The sequence below is a fragment of the Mastigoproctus giganteus genome, chromosome 12 (genome assembly GCF_048544385.1).
Source record: "Mastigoproctus giganteus isolate SK-2022 chromosome 12, ASM4854438v1, whole genome shotgun sequence".
NCBI classification, from domain to species: Eukaryota; Metazoa; Arthropoda; class Arachnida; order Uropygi; family Thelyphonidae; genus Mastigoproctus; species Mastigoproctus giganteus.
The window spans coordinates 76897026-76923281 of NC_143586.1; the positions used below are offsets into that span (position 1 = coordinate 76897026).

At 36.8% G+C, this 26256-nt stretch overlaps 1 protein-coding gene across 1 annotated transcript in view; it reads left to right on the top strand.

Annotated features, from left to right (window-relative positions):
- LOC150077207 (uncharacterized) overlaps nucleotides 1-26256 on the top strand; it is a 62235-nt gene that overhangs the window by 20448 nt on the left and 15531 nt on the right. The window contains exons 2-7 of the mRNA XM_090386169.1: nucleotides 16502-17696; nucleotides 19410-19867; nucleotides 20054-20179; nucleotides 21002-21172; nucleotides 24378-24527; nucleotides 25229-25753. Of these exons, the coding sequence (XP_090242295.1) occupies nucleotides 16502-17696; nucleotides 19410-19867; nucleotides 20054-20179; nucleotides 21002-21172; nucleotides 24378-24527; nucleotides 25229-25753 (2625 nt within the window). The remainder of the gene's footprint in view (nucleotides 1-16501; nucleotides 17697-19409; nucleotides 19868-20053; nucleotides 20180-21001; nucleotides 21173-24377; nucleotides 24528-25228; nucleotides 25754-26256) is intronic.

Below are 26256 nucleotides of genomic sequence, written 5' to 3' on the forward strand. Positions count from 1 at the left end.
TTAAACGCTTTTTAGATTTTGACCTTCATTTGGCATTTATTCATTTGAATTTCCCAACATTGTTTCTTTTCGTGGCATGTGTCAGCAGCAGTAGTATCGGTAGTAAATTCCTAAAAATTAATGGAGACTCCAAGAGGAATGTCGAAACATAGGACCAACAAGAACTTGAAGTACATTTGTGGATTTTCTGAAACAGGCGTGAAGAAGAACAAGAAGGAAAGAGCGCTGGATGGTTGCAAGGTTAGGTGGTACCACAATTAATTAAGTTCTTCTATACCATAAAAAGTGGCATAAGTAGTGACCAAGTTGCTCTAAAGTAGGCGCTCGAATAACGAATATCCAGTCTCCTTCCGGCCTGCAATGCTTGTTAGCATGGAAAACAAATTTAACCTTCTTTGCAAGACTTTGAAGATGTGCAGTGAAGCAGAACTTATAGTCTAGTCAAAAACCGAGGTACTTGGTTCATCGGAGATAAAGATGTTACATATAACAGCAGGAGATATGGTGCAGTCTAATTTACCACGATAAACCATACGTTTGGAGTTTTCTGATGTTTATCAGAAAAATCCAAACTTAAAACAGCCATATTAAGAAGATGTTCCAAACCATGGGACACAGAATTTACCTCTGGGAGCAACCTAACTGCTAAAGGGAGTGTTGAAAGTACCCTCAAAGTCAAAAATTACAAGCGTATACTTGAATGTAGAATTATATTAGATTAAGGAACTCTTCCACTATGTTATCATAATAGAGCCAGGAAGGAGGCCATATTGAAGGCTAGACCTTAAATTTCATTCAATGAAGAGATTACTAGTAACTAAACCAATTAAACTTTCTACGATCTTTAGGGCAACGAATTTACAGATTTTGGGAAAGTACAGGAACAAAAGCATCTATTGAAGGTACCGAGCAGGAAGCTTTTTGATGAAAATATTTTCAACTAAATCGGCTCCTGGACATTTAGTTGATACCACCTTTAGAACTACAGAGTTTAATTCTTACAGGGAAAACAAAGGAGTGTCATGATTAGGAAGAAATTCAGCATTGCGTTACTAACAGTATTATGTTTATCAAGATCCAATAAAATATTGTCTTCAGAAAGGTGTTGATCTAGAATAAGATTGATGGTGTCAGTCCAAGTAAAAGTATCAGTTTCATTAGAAGCTAAGGAGGAATATATTTAGCCTGGAATTATTTTATTCCTGCAAAATATCCCAGTGTTTTTGTTTCCAGATGAATGAACCAACTCCCATCAAAACTTCAATTTAAATTGATAGATGAGCACATACCTATTTTATATACCTAGATAGAAAGTATTTAAAAGCTGTCATATTAGGGTCACCCGAGAAAAACCTCATCCACCCATGTGTATTATGTTTATAAATCGCGTCTATTCTCCGGTCAGCTTGCTTGTTTTTCTAGACAAAAATCCAGAGCTCAGAAGGGAAAAAAACTTTACTATTTTCGACTGAGACTGATCAACTCAATCATGAGTGAAAAAATAAAAATTGAAATATTCCTTCTGTCATTGACGACATTCGAATCCGGGCGTTCCCACTCGGTATGGAGAGGACGGTGGTTATAACCACGTGTTACCCGTGAGGGCTAGACAGAAAATAGTGCGACATTAATCATAAGCCAGGTAAACCACCATTAATGGCTCCAGAGCATGTCAACAGTTGAAACGGATGTGAAGAAGAAATCGCAAAGGCACCGTTAATGACCTGACCCGAAAGACAATTGACAGAATTGGGACAATTGCATAAGGGACCTACCCACTCCCCTCCTCTCCACTCGGGGATTGCACTGTTACTTGTGTTCTCTCTCTCTCTCTAACTTGTGAACTGCTCTGACATCGTAGTCGTCTAGGAGTATAAACAGAAAATATCGCCTAGATGAGATACTAGATGGGACATAGATGTTAAGATGGCCAGATAAGCAATGCGTTATCAGATGATTGAATTTACCACGCACTTGATAACACTCTAGAAAGAGGTGGATAAAGATCCTACGATGTCTAATTTTATTTCTATCTATTAAATTAATTGTATTTTGTCTTCCATTACATAAATTTCACAAGTAACATTTTAATAACATTTTCCTAAATATTAGACTCTTACTTGATTCGATATATATATAACATTTTTAGAACTGAATATCTCAGTAAAACAATTCTTCTATCGAATCAATATCTATGGAAGAATCCATTCAGAATCCGACCTGGCGAATGGAGCTACAACTTCAGAGTTACACAGGCTCGTGTTCGAACCAATGGAATCTCCCAAAATGGAGTAATTCTTTTATAATCTTTACATTCTGAACTCCGTCGACTCTATGTTGCAGTCTTGGAGTATAAGAAGGAAATTTAATACAGAGCTCTCATCGCATTATTGTATTCACCTTCATAGAAAATGAGAGAGAGCGAGAGATATGGCTCTCATCCTACCTTATCTTTTGTCCTTTCTTAATCACCCACCATCACAGTTACCTATCCTACCTCTCACTATTGGATGCATCCACTAACATCGAGGACCACTTTCTTTATAGTTTGCCAACATGCCATTGTTCTTTTTCACTGCCGTGCATCAAGGTGCGGTGACACTTCAGGAGCACATTCATACAGAAATAGCGACAATTTCCAGGGTACAAGCACTCTTACTGCTATTACAGTGCGCTTTGTTCTTCTTCTTCTTCTTCTTACTAGAGGTCCCTACACTATTTAACCAGCTAAACTCAAGCATTTATGTGCCCCATCAGCTGATTAATATTACAATGAAATAGGAACTCGAATAAATGTGAATGCATATTTTTTCTACGATCTTATATCATGGCTTAAAATTTGCGTGAACTCAAAGTACGAAAGGTTTTTAAAGCGAGAATAATAGAAGGTGAAAGAACTTTAAAAGATTAATTGTAATAGTGTTTTGCAGTAATAAAACCATCAGCTGTCTAGGCGAAGTCTAAGCAAATCCCTGGCTTCAAAGAGATTTGGTTTCTTGCCGAAAATCACATACAGTGGAGGTAAAGCGCATCAAAGAGAGAGTGCAGTAAATATTGCCAAAATTAAAGAATAAATAGCTTTAGTGTTTCGCTATTTTAAGCAACCCAGTATAACAACGCTGGAATACGATCCCCCGAAACGACTTTCGGCAACCTTAGAAGATCCTCGCGAGAATAAATTGTATAATACAAAGACGTGTTTCAGGACTAGTTATATCATTCGGGGAAACGATTATTAATGAGTGGAAGGTTTTTAGCTGAAAGGTGCAGAGAACACCAATGAACAAAAGAAGATAATATTTCAATTTTCAACCCCATTTTGTAGGAAAAGAACGGTATATATACCAAATTTATGGATTCAATTTGCACTGCGTCATTTGTGATCTTATAGGATCAAAGCGCTTTAAAAAAGTTAACAATTATGGAGCAGAAAATCATGGACAAGTGCAGTCTAAAGTGGTCTTTGAACGGGCCCTTCAAAGACCACTGTCTCTGCTATTCATAATTTTCAAGATGTCGTACCACGTATTGTATTGGATTTCAGAACCGCATATAATTGTATATGCAATCGTAAACAATCGTGAGCAGCACAGATGGTATTATCACCGTCCTCCCCCACACCTGATGGAAAAGATCTGAGTTCGAACCCCGTCAATTACGCAAAGAATTTTCATGGGTCTCTTACAAGAGTTTTTTCTCCCGGAAACTCGCATTTTTCATCCAGAAACCAGAAAATCGACAACAGAATACACGCAATTTATAGAGGAATAATTCACTTAAATACCATCATATAACGATTATTTATATGATGTTAATAGTAGTATTACTATTAACATCATATGAATAATATTAGTAAAATAATATGGGAATGAAATTGAATTCTAGGTTTAAAGTATTTAAATTATTTGTCGGTAAATTGATACATAGCTTACCTTGTATATCAGTACCTAGAGAAATGTGACTACGTGTGGGTTGAGAAGACATAAGACACTTGTTGATTTAGGAATTGATTTTCTGTACTTGCAATTTTCAGAAAATATATATTTCTCGTCAAAGTTATCACAAATACCTGTCTGTTTATCTTGGTACTTTTCATATAAAAATCTATTTGAATTCGCGATTTTAATTAGCGACAAACGTAGAGTTAAAATTTATTTCCTGTTTCAGATAACATCATTGGAATTTGAAAAAGTAAGGTGACAGCCAAGGTGGGTGGAGTCCTAGTTGCGGTTGCCTCACTTGCGTTCGGTAGAAATCAAGATGCCAGTTTCGTTCACCATCGAAAACACTGTGGTGAATCATCGTTGAATAAGTGTGACGTGTCCCTTGCGGTCAACCGGTTACCGCAACGACTAATTGGGGAAATCTACCCAGCTTTACGTTTTGCCATCTCGCCTCAGCTCAGGTTAAACTCGGTACATAATGCCAATCCTGTCTATAGCAGTACTTTACCTTATTGCTACAACTAATTGTCCAAGAGAATAATCAGTGTTCGTTGTTAAAAAAAAAACCTTTTTCTCCTTTATATGGGATCCCCCCCCCCAGTGATTGGTACTGGTACCAAGTGCATGGGATGGTTGGATGTGTCTGGTTACTATCATTATTATATTAACCTTGGAGGCCAAGAATTGTCGCCATCCCTGGAGATGGTGGTTAAGAAAAGCAGTCGTCCATTGACACCCAGGCAGTATGAGGTGTTGCGGCATCTTGTTGAAACCAACTGGCCTCATTAACTTGCGGAAACTTAGGAGCTAGTTCATCAGTCAAAAAAGTTGAAATCAAGTTAACAGAGCTGCTTGACCTCACAATTGTTACCTTTCCATTATCATCTTCAGAAAATATGGGCCGATAATGCCATGAGATGAAATGCGCACTGCAATGTTATCCGGCCACTATGCAATGGTTGTTGATGGAATTGGCGAGGGTTTTCTTCCGCCCAATAAGGAAAGCTTTGTTGATTCCCAAAACCATTTAGATGAAAGTGAGCTTCATCAGATACCCACAGATTATGAATAAAGTCTTCATCGTTATCCATTTCAGTAAGCATTTCTTGAACTTATCCAATACTCCTATTGGATAAGTTCAACGACAGTGCATGCTGACCTACATGCTTTGGATTCCGTATGAAATGGGTCCTGACAGCCGCGTTGTTTTCTGGTGTACGTCCGCTTCTTATTCAGCCTGGAAGCTTCTCTGTGAGAGCAGAACTAGTTTCTTCAAAATTACATACCCATGTTTTAATGGTACGATCAGTTGGTACAGGTTATGACGCTAAACGTCGAGCGACCTCGTAACTGTGGCTGTTTTTGTTCCACGGTTACTAAATGGAATTATGTAGACATGATTATGTCGGGTGACATAATCCTCCCCACCACACCGGTACCCAGAAAACCGATTATAATTTATTTACATAAACAGTCTTCTCGATTAGTGTCACACGTAGTCTTTTGCTTGGCAGAATAATGAATTGAGTCGAATTGCTTGGTAGAACAGCGAATTGAGTCGAGTTACTTGGCAGAACAGTGGATTGAGTCAAAACCTTCATGGTACTTAAAGAATTGTTTCTCAAGCTAAACTTTTGAAGAGTGGTCTCTATTTTTGTTATGCCACCCTTCAAGGAACTATTAATCAGAAAAATATAAACTTGTTTCAATATTTTCCTTTAACATAACCACTCTGATATTTGCACTTCTACTTTCTAGCTCACTAGATGGACATTGACCCACGCGAAAAAAAAACATTTATCAATATATTTATTTACATTTATTTAGCCCTCCACTTACATTATGAAAGAATGTGATGCACATGGCCGTCGGTAGTTTCACTCGATTTAAAATTAGCAAAGGTCACCCAGATGCAAAGTTCAGTAACGTCATTACTGAATATAAACGTAACCGTTAATTATCCTGGCTGCACTACGCCCTCTATACACAACGGAAGCCATTACGCAAATCAGAATCTCTAAAGCAATCGAAACCAGCATTTACATAACCATGTCTTCCAGACCGTTTCGTGAAAGAGAAGAGAGAAAAGGTTGGTGTACAGACAATACAACCCTCCCCAATACAAACCCCCTCCCCGACATCCAACATTCATCTCAGCAATTTGTAAATAGAAGTCAAGACAGCTACTATTTGTGTTGAAACACTACTGAGAAGCACTCTTCCTCCATTTATAAAAATAGCTTCGTTTCAAGCGTTCTAATTTCAATCGCAACAAGCATTAGTTTGTGCATGGGCACAAAACAGCAATAAGTTATATAAAAGGTGCCACTTTCATAAACGTGAACATATAAAAGAGATTACTTCAACGATCAGAGTAAGAGGTTTAAAGTAATGTCTCAGAAATAAGGGAAGAGAATTAATAGCATATCTTCTGCTACAGGATGTTGTCCCACAAAATTGTAATCTTCTCCTCTGGCATTCCCAGTTTTTATTTATAAATTAATTTAACAAAACACTCGTTAAGGAGTAAAAGCAGAGAAAGGTGACTCGATGCGTATACTTCTTTGACTAAAATAAAAACTGGCAGCGTTCTTTAGTTAGCAGAGGAACGAGGTCAAGGATTGAAAGGTGCTGCACACTGTTTTGTTATCTTGCAAAAAACATTTGTGTGTGTGTGAGTGTTGTGTACAGGGGACCGACGAGACGTTTCGCACTCCTGAATCAAGCTAACAATAGACACCTCGATATTAGTGGCTGAAATTCTTCACAATTAAAAAGAAACTGAACTGAACAAGAAATATGACAGCGATGCTGAATTGCAGGTTACTGTGAAGTCTCCAGTAGTCAGCTCTCAGATGACTTCTACACTTATTTAGTGCTGAGACAGTTCAGCGAATCATCATATCGAAATTGAATTATCTAAATTTAAAAATAGAATTATAAAAATTCGCAAAATGTTATTTCATATACCCAGCCTCCCAAACCACATTCGTTGGAAGATCTAAATTTGTGTGAAAGGCATACATGAGTATTTTCTATAAATTAAATTTCAAACTGAACACTTCTCACCAAATAAATATTGAGAAAAATTAAGGTTTAGATTGTCTGTGTGTAGCCTGCTTAATGCACAATCAATTATACGCTGGTTTCCAGGAATGCAAGAGAACAAAACAATCTCAACAACTTACTTCTGAAGATTAATGTAAAGTGTGTGTTTATATCTGTTTTATTACTGAATTCATTCATGTCGCACATAATCATCAGAAAGTCCATCTTCTCGAGGACCCTCTTAACGGACTTGACCGCCGATCCCTGAGAGCCCGGGACCATAATTTGCTTATCCTGATCTAGATGACTCTCATCAACTGGTGCAATACCACCACTTTGCTTATTGGAGGCTTGAGGTGGTGGAATCCATGTTTAGTCTCCAGAGCAAAGCTCCGGCAATCCTCCCACTCTTGCAGTATGTTTGATGTCTTTTAAAGTTACGATGAACATCATGGCGAGATCCAAATCTTCCTTACATTTCGAGGGTACAGCTCTATAACAGTTTTCCCAGGCCGGCCGCTAGATAGTCCACCAGACTGAACCTATTAATAACACTCTAGGATCAACTAGTGTATAATTTCGTTGTCTCTACTCTGCCAGACAGTGACTGGAGAGAGTCCGAGTAGTGTGTATGGTGGGGAAGGGGGCATTGTCGAGGCCATGTTAAGTCAAAGAGTTGGGTATACACTTACCATACCAAAAAATTTCATTACTTCATACAGCATGTCCTCGCCACCGTTTTTTTTTTAGTCCTGAACACACCATGAATTGTTGAAATAACAGAACAAACTTATCCACGAAAAGATCTAAACCTCCCAAACGCTTCCTAGTTCATTTCAGAAATACACATTGTTTCAGTTCTAATCTCAATGATGTCCATTTCCACTTACAGTCTGCCAAACCCCAACAACTTTTTCTGACAGAATCTTAGTTATCCGTTGATTCAGCCATGCTCATCTCGGTTGTCCGAATTATGCGCTGTATGATTCCTTTCGCTTCAAATGTGGTACTTGTGCATATGCCTCTTCTACTATTTCCTGCCAGAGACTTACTAATTTGTAATTTACTCTTTTCGATCTTCTCTGGCTTAAAATATACTACATTCTGTCAAATTCATCTGTTGCCTGTATCGTTCTTCCTACTCCACTAATCACTTGAAACTCTTTGAAACTTGACTTTCTCCAGTCCAACTTTCCTAACAGTGAGGTAATTTTCCTTGGTGATTTTAATGTTCACAACTTCAGCTGGATTCCGTTTTCTAGTCACAGCTGGTCGAGATGCTGAGGCTTTTGCAGTTTTTCAATCTTCTAAATAGGCTTCCATCTTATGGTTTACCAGCAGATTTTATAACTGGGTATCCAGTTTTCTTTCTGATCGCTCACTACAGGTGATTGTAGATGGCTCTCTGTCTACTAACTTCTCCACTAATGCTGGTGTGTCTCAAGGTTCAGTTCTTTCTCCCACTCTTTTCCTCTTTTATATTAATGACCTTCTTCCATTTGCTGGAAATCCTATCCATAGTTTTGATGATGATAGCACATCGCATTCCATATTTCAGTTTGAGAAACCTTTCCCTAGCTTCAACTTCTAGAATATCCACTACCAATTCCTTAAATGCTGATCTCCAGGTAATTCTCTAGTGGGGCAAAGATAACTTAGTTGGTTTCAGTCCCTCTAAAACTCAGTCCCGTCTTATGTCTCGCAAAATGAATTATTCTGCTCGTATGCTTATCTTCGATTACACTCTGATTTCTAACAAGATCATATCTCTACTGGGGATTACCCTGACTTTTAATCTCTCTTGGCATAAGCACATTACAAATATTGCTTCGTCTGCTTCTAAAAAACTGGGTTTTCTCTTCGTTCTCGGCGTTACTTTTCTTCCAAACAGCTGTTCACTCCGCACAAATCCGCCTACCATGGAATATTGTTCCCACATCTGGGCCGGTGTCTCCAAAATCTCTCTCAGATTCCATTCAAAAGAGGACAGTTGGGTTAATTAACGACTCATCTCTAACAGAGTCTCTCCACCCTCTGTCTCATGGACGTTCTGCTTCTGCATTCTATTTATCCTGCATGCCTTTTCTATAGATGCTTCCATGGGCACTGTTTTTTCTGAATTCTATAATTCCTGCTCTCTCTTCCAAATCAATCCGAACATCTGCCACAACCAGTCAGCATCATTTGACTGTTCAGCTTCAAACTCACAAAACCACATTTTCTTCTTACTCATTTATTCTTTCAACTTATATTTTCTGGCACAATCTCACTTCATTTATATTTCCTGAAAATTACAATCTAAAGAAGTTGAAGTATAATATCAACAAGATTCTTCTTTCATCTTCTCAACCTTCCGCCCATTCACAGTATTAAATACTATATATTTTAATACCTCTCGTTTAACAGCAACCAACGGGCTCAGAAATGATGTGCAAAAAAAAAAAGCCAGAACATGTAATGCAGTGCAATTATAACAGAAAGAATATAGCTATAACAAAACAAAAACAGTAATGAATATAATAATAAGTTAGGAACTTACAGGAATAAAAATAAAAAAAAGGAAAACCTAATTACTATATCAATTATTATGCCAAAGTAAGGTTCAAGAACATTAATGGTATTAAGAGTATTCTAAGAGTTGTCAAAGAAAATCTAAATGGAGATTATTTGCGATTGAGGAGAGTCTGTTCATTGGACTTTGTTTTTTAATATCACTATTTAGATGGAGAGATATGAAATGATATCTAGTTGCGCTATAACGGACATGAAATTTGATCGGTTGCACTAGTTGTGGAGAATCCTATTTCTCAGATTGAATGTTATAAAGAAATTTGAGATAAGCTAGGTTTCTTCTGATATCAATAGTTCTGAAACGCTGGTACACACAGAGTGAGTGATATTAATAAGATGGTAGAATAGAAGATGCCCAATGGAGTGGTACCTTACAAAGTTGGCAATACAGTTTCGAGTTTCTTCAAGTGAATCTTCCTATACAGGGATTTAAAGCAACGGATGAATAACCAATAACTTATAGAACAGTTTACAGGTAGAACCTCTTGATGAATCCAATAAATTTAAGAGTTATATTTATGACATGGAGGATATGGTTGTCAAACTGGCAGGTGCTTGAGAAGATGTCTATTAAGCCGGTAATTTGATCATTCTTTTGAATGTACTTGCTGATCCAGTATAGTAAGAATAATCGAGATTATTATGTGATCTGGAAGATGCAAAAGAGCCAGATGGGCATTTAGTTGGATTTACAGAGCGCCTGTTGACTTAAGGTACTGCAAGAGTTTGTTTAAGTTAGCTAGAATTGAATATGGTTACGATTGTTCACAAACAGATTGTTATTACGTTATTTTTTCCAAACGAAAGCGATGGTCTGGGTTGTGTTATGAGGTCTAAATAAAACGTTCTGACACTGATTTATTAAAACTAATCATACTATAATTTAATCACATTCTCTCTCGAATTCTTTCTGGTATACTGTCCCTCCTAAACGAATAGGATGATCTCAACTTTCCGCCACTTTTGGTAGCATTTCTAAACCACTTCTTTTGGGATAGGGTTTAGCAGATGCGTTGCATTTCAAACGATGATGATCTCCACGTGTTGAGATCTGCATCTATTAGAAGGAGTTTGCGGTCAGGAACAAGAAAATAGTTCATAGGAGCCAGAATCAAGAGGAAAACAATCACAGAAGACAGCCCTCCTGCGAATTGATACAGCTGCATCATCTGACCTGATTATGCAACTCTCTGGATTCGCTCGTTTTTGCGCCAGAACTTCTTTCAAATTTTCCATTCACCAGAATTAGCCTCAGTGACTTTTTTCTTGTTCCAGAAACTAGAAACTCACTTTGAGTAACGAAGGAGACAACCAGCGTCATGTAAAACGAGAAAAAATTCAACTCAACTTTATCCTAAATGGAGAGTACTGAGGATGTTTTATTTTTGTTCGCTTGGATGTGGAGAAACAGTATGTGCACATCACACACACTGACCAGAGTTTGCTGGCCTTTTCATCTACCGATTTTAGCATTAGTATTAAAATAACATAATGATGTAAAACTGCATATTGTTATGTGCTGAAAAATGCGGAATAACTGCTGGAGAAACCTTACTAACCTTATTTCCTCAGCTTAAAATCGGCTAACTATAGTCTCGATTAATAAGGGCTGCACCTAAATTAAACCTGCAGCCGTCGTCCAAGACCAACTAGCTCGGTCGATGGTCCCCAAAAACGCAGATTTTTCATCCAGTAAAACAAGCAACCTACCATAGACCACATGCAATTACAGACACAATACACTGACGCCTCATGGGCTTAGACTTTTGAAAAAACCAAAGAACAAGTGGCAGGATTGACAATCCCCCCAGTTAAAAATACTGTACCATGCACTGAAAAGTTTCCCGATACAATTGCAATGAATGGTGCTGTTATATTTGGCGACACATAACCTAATTCAGAAGATTATGGCAGCTGAATATTAGCTACTAATGATACTGATGAATAATATGATCCACAAGCAACACACTAAGTTGAGATACACATAAACTTGAGCTTTAAGCCTTGAAAAGCTAGCAATAGTGATCAAAATGGACATGAATGTACCAAACGTAAATAACATTTGGAAACTGTTAGAAGCAGATAATCAGAGAAAATAGACAACAAAAAATAATAAACAGAGCTGTACTCTTGGAAAGAATAACCCTTATAAACACAGTCTACTTGATTAGCCATTTATTATATAAGTATTCAAGTAAAAGGAATTTTAATGGTGACAAGAGATAGCCCATGGAAAAGAAATACTACGAGAGTCATACAAAGCACTATAAAAGAAAATGAGAAACGTTTCTGAGAGTTCAGAATGAAAATCAAAAGGGGGACCAAATATAAAATGTACACCATTAGCTGATGGCAACGCTAATAGTATCATTACTGGTGCTACACCCTGCACGTTGATTTCATGCTTGTGTATGTATGTATGTGCTTGCTCTGTTTGCTCTTGCGTTGGTAGAATCACCGTTCTCCCCACACCAGGTGAAAAAGACCCGAGTTTGAATCCCGTCGATGATGTGAGGAATTCTTATGTATCTTTTTCATAATGTGGCTGAGTTAGTCCGTCTTAGGTGAGGATAATATGGTTTTTCTACTGAAAATTCTGGCTTTTTGTCCACCGAATAGCAAATCGACCACAGAACACGTTAAATTTTCAGGCATCTTACCTAATAGCCCAATATGATCTAAGTCGCTGATGCGCCTAAACCCCACAATAACAACAACACGCTTGCTCTGTTTCTACAGCCAATCAAAATAAAGGTACATACACGCACACTTCTTAAACTATATTTCCGTTTACCAACAAAGAACCAATTTTATGAAAATGTGTGCGCTTTAATTAATGAAGTTTAGTTTCATTAATGAAATGTAAATGGAGTTGTCATTGGAAAGTTATAATAACTAATCTTTGTACAAAGTACCATGATTAGCTTACTGTACACTACTATGTTGGAAAAATATTGAGGTCAACTTGCGTGTTAAGAATGGAAAATCAGCAAAGTCAGGTCGTTTGAGGCATCCATCTAAATCCTGGATTGATTATAAATGCCTAGTATTCAGGAGTTTACTACCCATGTGTGAACCATTGTAATCTGGTCACGGTGTCCCAACCCACAAAAGAATGGCTGATCTTAAATTAATGAAGGAATACGAACATAAAATTGGGCAATGAGATGTAGTTAATATGTTGTTGATTTCATACAGTTGCTTGCAAATTTGAATGAAATATAAAAGCAGTTTATATCCAGGAAATTTAGGAAAGATAAAGGGAAATAGTTTTTACTCTGGTACCACCACATGGATCGGAGGAGTTAAGAATATTTTATGATAAAAGTACAATCATGAACCATATTTAGCAGTGATGTGTACTTGAATCATGGCCAACTTTAAGCGTGCGCCACTACACCCCAACGTTGACCACTACGTTTAGGTCAGACCACTAGAACCACTTAAGAGAAAAGTGAAAGGAATGTATGGAAACTATAATAAGATCTTAACAAGATTAATGTACTTGTTGAATGATCCAATGTTATACAGGTCTATTTAGTGATATTTTGTTAGAGATTCCTTTGGTTCTTTACGCCTACTTCGGAGAAGTGGCAACAAGTTTTGCCTAAATGGAATACTCAATGCAGCTGCTAAATGGATTCTTTCGTTTCATTAAAAGGTGGCAAAACGCAGGAGGGTTTCTTGGTTATGCCGTATATCTCTATTCTGTTTGTCTTTCAATCTGATGTCATCAAAAGCAAAACGTAACACAGTGACTACGAGTAAAGCGTTTCGCCTCACTAACTGTGGTGCTGGCAACTTTTCAACAAGTACATCCAGCTGAATCAGTCGCTTCGTACTACGTCTGGAAAGTTATACGAGAATTTGCTATTCGTCATTCTTCCAACAGGTCCAGTGATTTTTTGGAATTTTGCTCCAAAAAAAAAAAACCCTGTTAGTATTTTTTGTATTTGCACAAACGTTTAAAGGCGTTTTCAAGCACGTGATAACGTGTACCATTCTGAACGTTTACGAAATATGGCTGTTTGGATTTTAAAGATTGACTATAGAGTTTTCAATGATACAAATAATAAAAAAATAATAATAACTGAATAACAACAATAAACAAGCATAAACCTTGGCATTCCTAAAGTATTTATTGAAAATATAGCTTACAGAAATTCAAGCCCAAGTTTCTGCTGGATACCAGCCCATCGGAGCTCGCGGCTAGCACAGTGGTTATAATCATCATCCTCATTTTTCCACATCGGATGGAAAATGCCTCAGTTCGAAATCCGTCAATGACACGAGGAATTGGTGGGCTTTTTCACAACTCAGTTGGGTTATTCGGTCTCAGAGGAGGAGGACTGCTTGGTGTTTTGATGCCAGAAACTTAGATTTTTTTTTGTCCATCAAACAATAAATCGACAAACCCACACGATTGCATAACACAATATACTGATGCTCATAACCTTCGTTACTTTGGCATTTAATCATCACACCCAGAATTAGTCGATCCCGGGCTAAAGCCATAGGGTTTCCTAACACAACCTGAGACTACAAATACCCAGTGTACTTTAATTCCTATTTGCATGATCAATTAAATATACTCATATGTAAAAGTTAAGGACATGGAGGGTCACGGAAAGGCATGATCGAATTTAGTCATTTCATGAAACGTATATTACTAATGTTTTTGGTGGGGTTCATTTATAGAATTCTACATAAAATTTTACCAGAATCTCGACAGGTAGTGATAAGATATTTATAAGAGAAATCAGCCTTAACGTTTGCACAGGAGTGTAATTTATCTAGATCTTATCGAAGTAGAATACCATGGTTACTTTTGTTACTCACCATACCATAATACCATTTAGGTCACTCGTATTGATGTGTGGAAATTCAATCTCCCTGTTTAACAGACAGTTTGATTAAGTAATCATTTTCTTCTAAGATAGCCAGTTCCTATTCGTAAATGTGCTCGCCCTACCGGATGTTTTCCTGACTGTTATAGCATCCTGGCTCTCTCTCTCTCTCTCATCTTCACCAAATGTTGGCCATAATTCACTTTAGAAGGTTGAAAAGGATTACAATAGCTGACAAGAACGCATGACAGAGCTTCCTTGACACTTTTATAGCAGCTATTACTTTCAATAGGAGAATGCGAGCTTAACTCGTTATCGTGGTGTTAAAGACGTATCCCAACAGTTACAGAAAATGGTGAATGCAGAGAATAATTTGAAATTATAAATCTCAAGTTTGACCGATTCGTGTATGTATCAATGCACAGAGCACGGCAAGCATATATGTCATCGTTCTGGGGTTAAACTGGTAGAATAATACACGAAAGCAAAGCTTATGTATCATCTATCACAAAAATCACTAAATAAAAATGAAAATTAAATGTCCCCCTTGTTTTACATTTATCTACATGTTCCAATGTTATATTGAATCCTTCATTAAATCTACATAATCTCCAGCCTCTACAAGGCTGGCTAGTAATTTATTCCAATAGTTGCTTACCTTTGATTAAAGGCAAGTTACATCTAATCTACAATTATCTTTCTGTAATTTAAATCTACGTCCCTCTTGTTCGCATAATCCTAAAATAAAATATGTCTCCATCATTGTTTGTTCAACTCTTTTAAGGCTTTGAAGACCAAGACCACGATCCAATCCTAATAAAGCCTACTTTCTAAACTTGGTGGCTTACGGAACTGTCATATCTTCCTGCACGAATATGTCTTTATATATAAGTCGCTTGTTTTTATTTATTATTGGAGAGGGGTGTCAGTAACTAAATTGCAAACAAACACAACTTCCTATGTGCTACTCGTAAATGAATTATTAAGTTTAGAGAAACTGATGGCAAAACATTCTATGGTAGTACAAAGTGCTGGTTTTGCACTTAGGTCAGTTATAACAGTTGCCCTCGGTAGCACAGTTGGCGGAATCGCCATCCTCCCCACACCTAGTAGAAAAGACTTGAGTTCGAGTCCCTTCGATGATGGGAGAAATTTTTATGGGTCTTTTTCACAATGCGGCTGAGTTTTTCGGTCTCAGGGAAGGGTAGCACGAGTTTCTCTCGCAAAATTCGAGGTTTTCGTCCAATAAAAACAGCAAACACGCAATTTACAGACATCTTATATACGGCAAAATATGGCCTAAACTGCTGATGCGCCTAAAAGCCCTACGACAAAACAAAAGGTCCACTGGAGCTGGCAACGAAATCAGGCACCGTGGTCTCGATAGTTACTCCTAGATGGCAGTTTCATCAGGAGGGACATCACCAAGGACATCAACACCAGGCAGGTTAGAAGCAAAGGAAGCACTAAGAATAGTCCGTCTATAATCCGCCTGGGTCACAGTCCAGGTTTTGGGTATCAGCCAACATTTGAGTCCACAGGAACCTTCCAGAGAGGGCACGCCTCAAATGTTTGTGTGGGATTCTCCGCGACTATGTATCCCATATGCAAGGTTCTGTGGTTTTCTTCAGTAACCTAATGTATTAGGTCACTATGTCAAAATGTATAATCATAAACATATTCAAATAAGTATAAAAAACCCAAAATAGTGCAGAATTTAATTTATAGCGGCACATATTACAAAAAGCTAATGCAGAATGGACTAGTAGGAGTAAAGTCTATAGGTGTCTTCAGGCTCTGACTGGCATGCTTTCTTAGTACTGCATACGTATTTTGTAAGTTAAAAGATACTCCCATATTTTCTTATCTAACTTATAGGCAAAGTGCTGTGATGGGTCATTGTAATATAAAGTTTGTCTTATATCCAACAAGAGGCGGAGTGGAGGATCAATAAATTCTTTTACATTTGTGCATTTGGAAACCATGAAAACTATATATGGAATCAGAATCTACTTAACTAAATAAATATTACATTTTAGCATTGATTTATCATGTTTTCTATACCTATTTTTATTTTTCTTTCATTGGCAGGTGACATCTGCGCTAAAAGATGGCTTAGGAGGAAAGGACTATGAAAGTATAGTTCATGAACTATATGATACCATGGAACGTGAAAATGATCTTCGAGAACAAATGAAATACGCAGAAGATGAAGCTAAGACCATGAGAAGGAAACTGAGCAGCTTGGAACAAGAGAACGAGACACTGGTTATGCAGATGAAGAAACTGACCAACGTTGTCCAGGCCAGGAGTCAGAAGAAGACGAAGAAGAAAAAAGACGATAATGACAGCGATTCTTCTGAAGATGACCTTTCCGCTGATGAACTCAAATTACAACTGGATCTTTCGGAGCAAGAAATGGGCGTTTTGAGGAGAAAAGTTGACGAAATGGAGCATCAGAATGAAAGTCTACAATCAGAAGTGAAGTATCTACAAAACAAACTCATCAACCAACCAGTAACTCCCATTGACCTACCTGAACCACCACCAGCTGGGTCAAGTCCTAGCGTCTATTACGAGCACAAGATCAAGCTACTAGAGTATGAAGCCAGAGAGTTAAGGAAGAAATTAATAGAGAAGGAACGAGATAACGAACGTCTTCAAACCGAAGTAGAAGTCCACAGACGGAAAGCTTCAAAGGTAATGGTTCGAAGTCGCTCCTTAGATAGCGATTTACAAGTAGACCTCAAAAGGCAGCTGCAGCTAGTAGAGCAGGAAGCTGGTATCCTTCGTCAAAAAGTTACGGATCTGGAGAACGAAAATGAAAGGCTAACGGGCGAAAATAAGAGGCTTTCGCTTCGTCTTAGTAGAAAACCACCACCTGGACCAGCAGATATGGCTCAATTAGAGAATCTCGAGCTCAAACTTAAAATTGAAGATCTTGAGAAAAAGTTAGGCGCTGTTAAGAGTGAACTTGGGAAGACTCCACCTTCCAATGTGCCCGCAACGATCATTCAAGAATACAAACCACGAAAAGAAGCTATTAGCGAAACTGAAAACGACTTAATTAATTCTTTAAAAATGCGAATGAAGTCAAAAGAAGAGGAAAATTATACACTCTCAGGGAAAGTGGCACAATTGGAAATTGAAAACACTCGACTAAACAGGGAATATAAGAAGTTGAAAGACTGCTTAAATTACAAGAAGAAAGCTCCCCGAGCTGTGAGGGAAAGCGCTACAAGGATGGAACTACGAGAAATCGTGAGTGAGCTTCAAGATGAAATAAGTAAGTATACTGTTATTCTCGTTTAGAAAAATTCTATTCAGCAAATTTTAAAATTAAGCAAAAGCAAAAATAAATATTTTGAATTCTTTATCCAAACCGCTAATCCTTTGGACTTGAATCCACCCGTCCATAGAGCAAAGAGAGGAATGTCCACTTTGTATGACTGCCAACCCTGATCTTTTTCTCACCAAAATACAGAACAATCCAATGATTGTTTAAATTGTACAATTCAAATCAACATGGAAGTTTTACTGTATTGTTTTGCATAATAAAATTCAATATAATAATAATTATTATTTTACAGTCGTCGACTACCGCACGAGTTTAAAGATGGGGGATTAAAGGTATAGCACAGGCTCCGACCTGTGCTGCCATCTACCGGCACATGAGCAAGCATATTTCTTAATTTCACCATAAAATTAATCCGCAATGTAATTTGCAAAATAGTGACTAGAACGTTTACAAAACATAATATAATTTTCAATTTGATTCTAAAAATTAAACAAAATGTTTGACAATTCATAAAAGGAAATTAAAATATATATTGGCCAAAAAACAAAAAAACAAAAAAAAACAGAATTTTCTGTAGATGTTTAACATAGTACGATGTTCTTTTATTTTTAACAATACCATAATTCCATGGGTGCTGCCACAGAGTTAAATAGCAATAGCTGTTAAAAACTTAATGATAGGCAATGAGAATGAAACAATACATATATACAAATAAGAGCTAAATAATACAGTTACAATTGCAATTAATAAGTTAGAATTACAATTAAATGCAATATAAATACAGTACAATTAATGCAATATAAATACAGTACAATTTGAATGCCAAAACAGATAACAGAATAAATTTCTTGTAAATAATTTCTGCTAAAGACAAAAGGGTGATTATCGTAATTTTCCACTCAATACTTAGCTGAGGCTACTGTTACATTTAAGTACTCAAAATTGTAAAAATATAGGCATGACTGTAGTCGAGTGGTCAGGGTCAAGTACTGCAAGCAGGTCGGTGAGCAGTCCTAAAATTCAGTGGGCCCTGATGCGAGAATTAATGTTGAGTAAAAAAGGACAAGAAGGAGTTCTCCTTGCCTGGATTGAGGGCTCTCGTTTATTGGGATTCCGGGCCATTTTGAGTATATTGTAAGAGGCACATACAGACTGTCTGTCATGTCTCATACAAATAGACAGATGATAAGACGTCACAAGTAGACAGCGGTGTTGTTAATCTTCTTGGCGTGCTGTTTAATAAAGATTTAAAAAAAAAAGTGAAGTGACATTCGTAGAGTAGAAGAGATTTTATCGTGCATTCTAGTTATGAATGGGATTTCCTAAAATAAATGCTGGTTGAATATTCACTTATCCCAGACAGATCTTGATGGATGGTTTAAAGTACGACCTGCGGTTATCTTAGTGCTGGATGAACGGTAAACACCTGGAACCCAGAGATCCATTCTTAATATGTTTAAAATTACAAAATGTTCAGACAGGAAATTAAAACGGTCAGCTTATTTTGAGGGAGCTGTTTTGTTACTTTTAACAAATAAAAGAATGTTAAGAATGTTTTGCTTTCGAAAAACAAGACGATTGCAATAACAAGCAAAAGCAAAATTCTTTGATGATTATAACAACATTGAGCTAGTATCGCTCTCTTTATTGAACTTTTTATATTTCAATATAATGAAATTTAATTGTTTTTATATATACTAGGTGATCTTCAGGTGACTCTACGAGGTCGAGAATCAATCCAGGAGACCATAGAGGATGATATAATCAAAACGAAGCGTCAAATGGAGACCATACAGAAAGAAATTCAGCAGAAAGAAGACAAAATGAATCATGAACTGGAATATCTGCAGCACAAAAATGGAACGATAAAGAAAGAACTTCAGAACGAAAAAGAGAAAGTAGCATCATTGCAACAACAACTGCAGCAGGTCGCTCTTCAGAAAGGAACCAGTGTGGAAACAATAGGTCAATTGAGTTTGTTGAAATCAGAGAAGCAATCTCTAGAAAAGAGAGCCAAGGCAGCTGAAGACTCTTTAGAGACAAAAACAGCACGGCTGCGAGAAGTTCAGGAGAAACTTGCAGCGACTAGTGTCTTGAAAGACGATCTGCTTAAAAGTACAAAGATATGGGAGTCACAGAAAGAAGAAATGCAAAGAGAGGTAACAAATACGAAATGCGTCTAATTATGTACTCAATAATGTAAATTACTAGCCTAACGTTAAATTTTTAAACTAATTCTTTTACATTATTTTACAAAAGTTTTAACATCACCAACGACAATAAAAATGATAAAGAATTAAATTAAACTAAAAGAGGCAATTGAGTGTATCCTCATTTAATTCCAGCTGAACGAACACAAGGATAAAACCAAGAAAGCCGAAGAAAAAATAGAAGAACTTGAATCAACTTTGGAAATCACTGAGGGCGAGGTAGTAACATTGAAGAAAGATTGTAACCAATTGCGAAATGAGGTAAGCAAGCGTTCAGTAGTCTAAAAATATTGCCTAGAGATCCTAAGAGTTTTTTTTCCTTTTTTTTTCCAGTGAGTAAATATATTTATTTGAAGCGCAAAGAACCCAAGTCGAAGGATCAAAGGGGGAAAACCGAATAAAGTTCAGTAATTTGCAACCAGATATCAGAGTTTATTTTTAGGATATATTCATAATTAAAGTCAAAATCTGCAAAAATAAAAAAAAAAGTTTGGTATTTAAAACAGCGATGGCCAACTAATTTATGTTTGAGAGTGACTCGGGGTTACACAGCTTGAATGACCAATTCGTATCAGTTAAGGTTAATTAAACGTAACTAACTTTAATTAATAATTAATTAAACTCAATTAACCAAACTTAATTTACAATTAATAAATAATTAAAGTTAATCAATCAAACTTAATAAATAATTAAAGTTAATTAATTGAACTTAATTAAATAATACTTAATTACTTAATTAAAATTATATTATTCTTTTTTTTTCTTTTCCCGAAAGAACTGTGGGATATCACCTTCATGCACGTGGATCACAAATTCAATTTGTGATCCATAAAAAGATAAATATCAACACTCACTATAATATTTGTTCTAGTATATTAGATTTATTCTATATGATTTATTATAGATTTATTCTAATATATATTTTCCCAAAATATTCGCAATATTTTCGAAATCATTTTATTTCTCACAGCTCTTTTAATTTTTGAGCTTTTTGCGTGTCTTGTAATGCGTGTTAAGACACGCATTACATTTATTTCTACTTTGACCGTAATAATTAATTTTTCTCCCACTATGTGGCGCCAGCTGGAGGAAGAACGAGCAAAGTTGAAGCACGTGGACAACAGGCAATCGGAAGTGTCAGTCGGATGGTTGAAAGAGAGAGAAGACATGAAGCGCCAAGTAGCAGACTCCCGGGCAAAATGCGAAACTATTCAAAAGCAGTTAACTCAGTTGGAAAAAACCTACCATGACAAAGTACACAAATTAAAATAAGAGAATTAATTATGAATTTAAATGTTGTATATATTTTATATTCTTATTTATATATTATTTGAACGTTTTTATTCATCTAAATTTAATGATTAGCTAATAATAGTTGGATTTTTGAGTCTTGTTTCTTACTTCGTGTGTTGAACTGTAAATAATGTATTTTGTTTAAGTGAACAGCCAAGTGGTGTATGGACGTAAAACTTCCATTCAAACCCACATTGGACGTCATGTGTGCCTCAACCCTTAGAACTGTGTTGAATTTGCCCCGCGCAGTACAACCTATAGTAACTTATAGTAATAGAAATGCAGGGGGGATATTTCAGCGCAAAAATTGAAATCGCATAAATTCACTGAGTTCGATTTTCAATTATGGTGATCATTCTTCTTCTACTCGTATATATTTGTGTAGAAAGCATCGAGGTATTAATGTGTGAGGGAACACTGCCAAGGAGATGCTTTGTCGAGAAGATGAGTATACTTCTGTGCATTATCTAAAAATGGCATCATGTCGTACTTCGTGTTCCATTTTCAAATTGTTACTCAATAAACGATATTTGAATAGTCAAACTAATAACAAACTTATTTGTATAAAAATAGGCCACAAACTTCCAAAAGTACAGCCATCGTGGGTAGCACAGTTGGTACAATCACCATCCACCCCACACCGAGTGGTAAAGACCCGAGTTCCAATTCCATCAAAGATGCAAGGAATTTTTACGGATCTTTTTTCATACCGTGGCTGAGTTTCTCAGGCGAGGATGGCGCACTTTCACTCGCCTAGACTAAACAGCTTAGATTTTCAACATCTAAAATTTGTCTTACATATGTCGATGTTCAACACATTTTAGTCCAATATATCAGCAAGTATATTTTATACAAAGAATTATACAATCACAGCTAGGAAACTGTTTCGGCATTGGCATCTAACTCTTCTTGTTGTCGACAATTTATAATCTGAATCACTTAATAGATTCGGTCGACCATTGTGGATACTGGGCAGCTTATGGAAGACTCTCCTTCTGTAATGGGACTCTTGCAGGAAATTATGCAAATCCCAATCGAGGGACTGGATCAAAGGGAGTATCTGAGTCGGGAAACTCTACTTGAAACAGACAGCCTGTTGAAGCATGGTAATAAAATTTACGTATTTATTTACTTTAATATAGGATTTTCACGAAAACAGCTTTTGGAATCCCTACAGAAATACACATCCCAAAAGTTTAGTTCAGAGATTGTTCTAGTGAACATTTTTACTGAGAAGAGTACTCTGTTTCACGTAATAACTTGCAGAAGACGAATAGTGCTTACTTCTTTTGCAATCGAAATGGTTGTGGCATTACAGGAAAGAAAAAGTTTCCAGGTGGCCCACCTTAGAAGCCAGTACTCTCCAATCATTATTTTAGCCCTTTTGACTGGAACAGATTTTAGGAGACTTAGCCCGTTTGGACTGCAGCCGCTTGGATTGACCCTTTTGCCTGTTCGTGGTGCAGCGGATATCATACCTCCGTACCACAGAAGACAGGCGTAGATGCATGACGAAAAATATTTTCTGATGGTCGCTGGATAGCTGACATAGCATAGGTAAGTTTCTTTCTTACCAGCGAAGCCAGCCGATTTCGTGAGAAGGAGGTCTACATGAGTATATTGATGGAAGACTACTTTAGAATCAAACCAGATTCCAAGATCTCAACGCCCCGACATGTCCTGGATATTGATACCTTCGATCATGAAGACAATTTGTAGAAGGGGATTTCTTCCATGAAAATATGAGCTGATTTAATTTCTTTGGATTGATCTGTAGGTTGAAAAGACAAAGCTTGTTCATGAAATAAGCTAGCTTTTGGTTGATGTTGATCTGAACTTGAATCGGAGTCTCATGTGAGCGGATTAAAGTGATTATCTTGACATCGTCATCATAGGTGACGAAGTCAAGTCTGTTTATGGTGAATGGGACCAGGACAGCCATGAGCAGAACCAACAAGAAGACACCTCTTTGTACAACGTCCCGCACACATGCTCTTCGCTTTGGTGCAATTTTGTGTGTTATTTAGGATAAGGATTCTCTTCTTGGGAATTGTTTGGAGCAACCAGAGAAGATCTGGTCCTTTGTGATCATTATATCGCAGGAATATTTTGTGACATAAAGTATAGCTCAGCTGTTTGTATTGTAGGATATAAACTACTGATGTGTACATACAGGTGTCGGACATTAAGCTCGCATTGAGTTTCTGACACATATTTGCAAACAAGTCCTAGAGGGCGAAGTTATCTTCTGCATGTGCAATTATTCGTTTCTTGCTTTCCAGTTTATGCCTCATTTGAACGACCCATATAGTAGCGATCTAAATTTTGAAATTGAAAGGATTTCTGTGTAAGGAAACTATCTACCTGCTGTTAATTCCAAAAAAATTAGAGCACACAGGGTAGGAAGGAAAGTTTTTAATGGGACAAGGTTTTTAATTGGTACACGGGCACATTTTTTGTTCTTTTGACGACTTTTGTATCAATGCCTAGTTGGAATGATTAAAGAGATTCATCTAATGGCACAATTCGATGAAGTTTAAGGTGTTATTTCCGCACTTTGCCCATCTCTGGTAAAATTTCTGATGCCCTTATTTGTTGAAGCGTACTTTTTGCTTAATTTCTCTTATGCTAAAAACAATCCTGATCACTCACCAGTAGGGTTAAAGCTTATAATCGCGTATGGTTCTCTGTGAAGGCAAAGTAGTTTCGCAGCATGGCATTCGTTTAAGGCCCTCACAGCTAGAGAGTGGGTAAGAGGCCTAGGTTCGAATGCTATCGAGATGGAGGAGGAATTTCTTTGAGCTTTGTAGACACACCGAGTTAGACGATCTCCGGGAAAGAGTTACACGGTGTTTTTCTCCTAGAAATTTGGGTTTACATCCAGAAAAACAACAACAGAGTACACCCAATTTACAGACCTTGAGGCATCAGTGCACTGTCAGTAAACTGGGTTTACTCTGTGGTCCTTTTCTTGTTGACCTTTGATTTCTTTTTCTGGTGCAACATTCGAAGATCACGCTTCACTTGTTTTTTATGAAATACGAGAACTCGCGTTGGTTTATTTTATGTACGGTATTAACCATATTTTGCTAAACTTATATTCTCTGTAATTATTGTACGTGCAAATTACCAAAACAGTAACAATTTTCATTTTTCATTCTGTAAGGAAGCGAGGATGAAGGATGATCATAAAAGGAAGAAAGAAGCAGCAGTACGAGAGATTCAGGAAAAATCTGAAGCTGAGATCAAGTTGATAAGAGAAGAAAGCAGAACAATAAAAAATAAATTAAATGACACCACGGATAAGTTAGAAAAGGTAAGGCAAACTGAAATTACAACTGCATTATAATCAACCAAATTAATTAAATTATATCGACTGAAACATTCCCTGGGGAAAAAAACGAACGAAGAGAACACACGTGATACTTCAAAAACATATAACAAATTATTGTTACATTTCACATAGATCGAAGGATTTATCTTGTTTAATACTTGAAATTATTATATTTCTTTGTTGTTTCTTAGGTTAGTATAAATAACACCTCTTTAAGACAAGTTAAAATCAATTAAAATTTGTTTGTTTTAAATTTAACTTAAATAAGTTTAACTTATTTCAATAATGACTCAATTCCAATCCAATTTTTAAATGAAAACCAATGTACTGTATTCCTTAGGCTCTAATTGCATTACCTGTTGCATTACCATTTTAACTATTGCTTATCTCCAACGTGAATAAATGGCCAATCTTATATTTTCTTGTCTTATCACACCCAAAAATTATCGAGGGCCGAAACCAAGAGTTGCCTTCTCATCCCACTAATTACATTTCACAATACACGCTTTCAATAAGTTGTTTAATCTGCGCATTTGAAATAAGGAATGATAGAAATCAGACTTGTTTGAGAGAACTAAAATCTCTTTGATTAAGCACGCGACTGACCTTGCATACAACAGAGTTTTCATCGCCAGCAATCAGCCATCGCACCACTATTAATTGCTTATTCGTTTTTCTTACAGGCTGAAAATACCATCAAGGAATCCAACGAGAAGAATCGTCAGCTAACCAATCAGATGCGGAAGGAAAAAGACGAATGGCATTCCCAGCAGGCTGACCTACAAAACGACATCAGAGCCGAAACCAAAAAACGCGATCGAATGGAACGTGAGCATGAACAGGCCATGAAGATGAAAGATGAAGAGATCCTTTCATTTCGAGATCGAATTGTGCAACTGGAAAGAGAACAGCGGAAAGCTCAGAATCGTATCCAAGAACTGGACGACGAAATGGAGAAGGTCCAGCAACTGGAAAAAGATCTGGACAAGGAGCGTAAGGAGTACGATCACCTGACAGCCAGGTACGAGCAGCTGGAAGATGAGTTCGTAGAAGTGAAAGCGGGCTTGGTAACTGACAAAGAAAAGGCAGAAGGAAATTATAACAACTTGAAGAGAGAGTATGACAGTGCACGATCCGAACTCAAAACTTTACGAGAAACATATACCTCCCGCCAAGATGCTTGGATCAAGGAGAAACTAGATCTGCAAGTAAGACCAATCTTTAGTAATAGATTTATATACATATATTATCTCACAAGGAATTATAATCATTAACCAATATTATTGTTATCCAAATTACTTTTAATAACTCCCAGTCTTAGACAAAGTTAATGGTAATACTCTCACTATAAGAGTATATTAATACGTTTGACTTTGAAAACCTTTCACCAACACTTTGCAGATAACCTCAGATTGGTTTTCAATGAACATTACAAAGGACATCAGCACAAATTACAATTCAACAAAAATTATTGTGAGAATATTATCAATTTATGTTCACTCAAAAGCTTTGTCTTCAATGGTACAGATCTGTAGAACCAGCATTATGGTATCGCAATAGATTCCTGTAGATCTCTTGAAATAATGAGTAATTTTTCTTCTCTTTTGATTCTAACTTCTTGAATAACATGGTAAAACACTGCCCATCAGAACTGGTTGTTGATTGTATCTATGAGAATAAATCTTCATCGGTACATACCTGGATCTACATA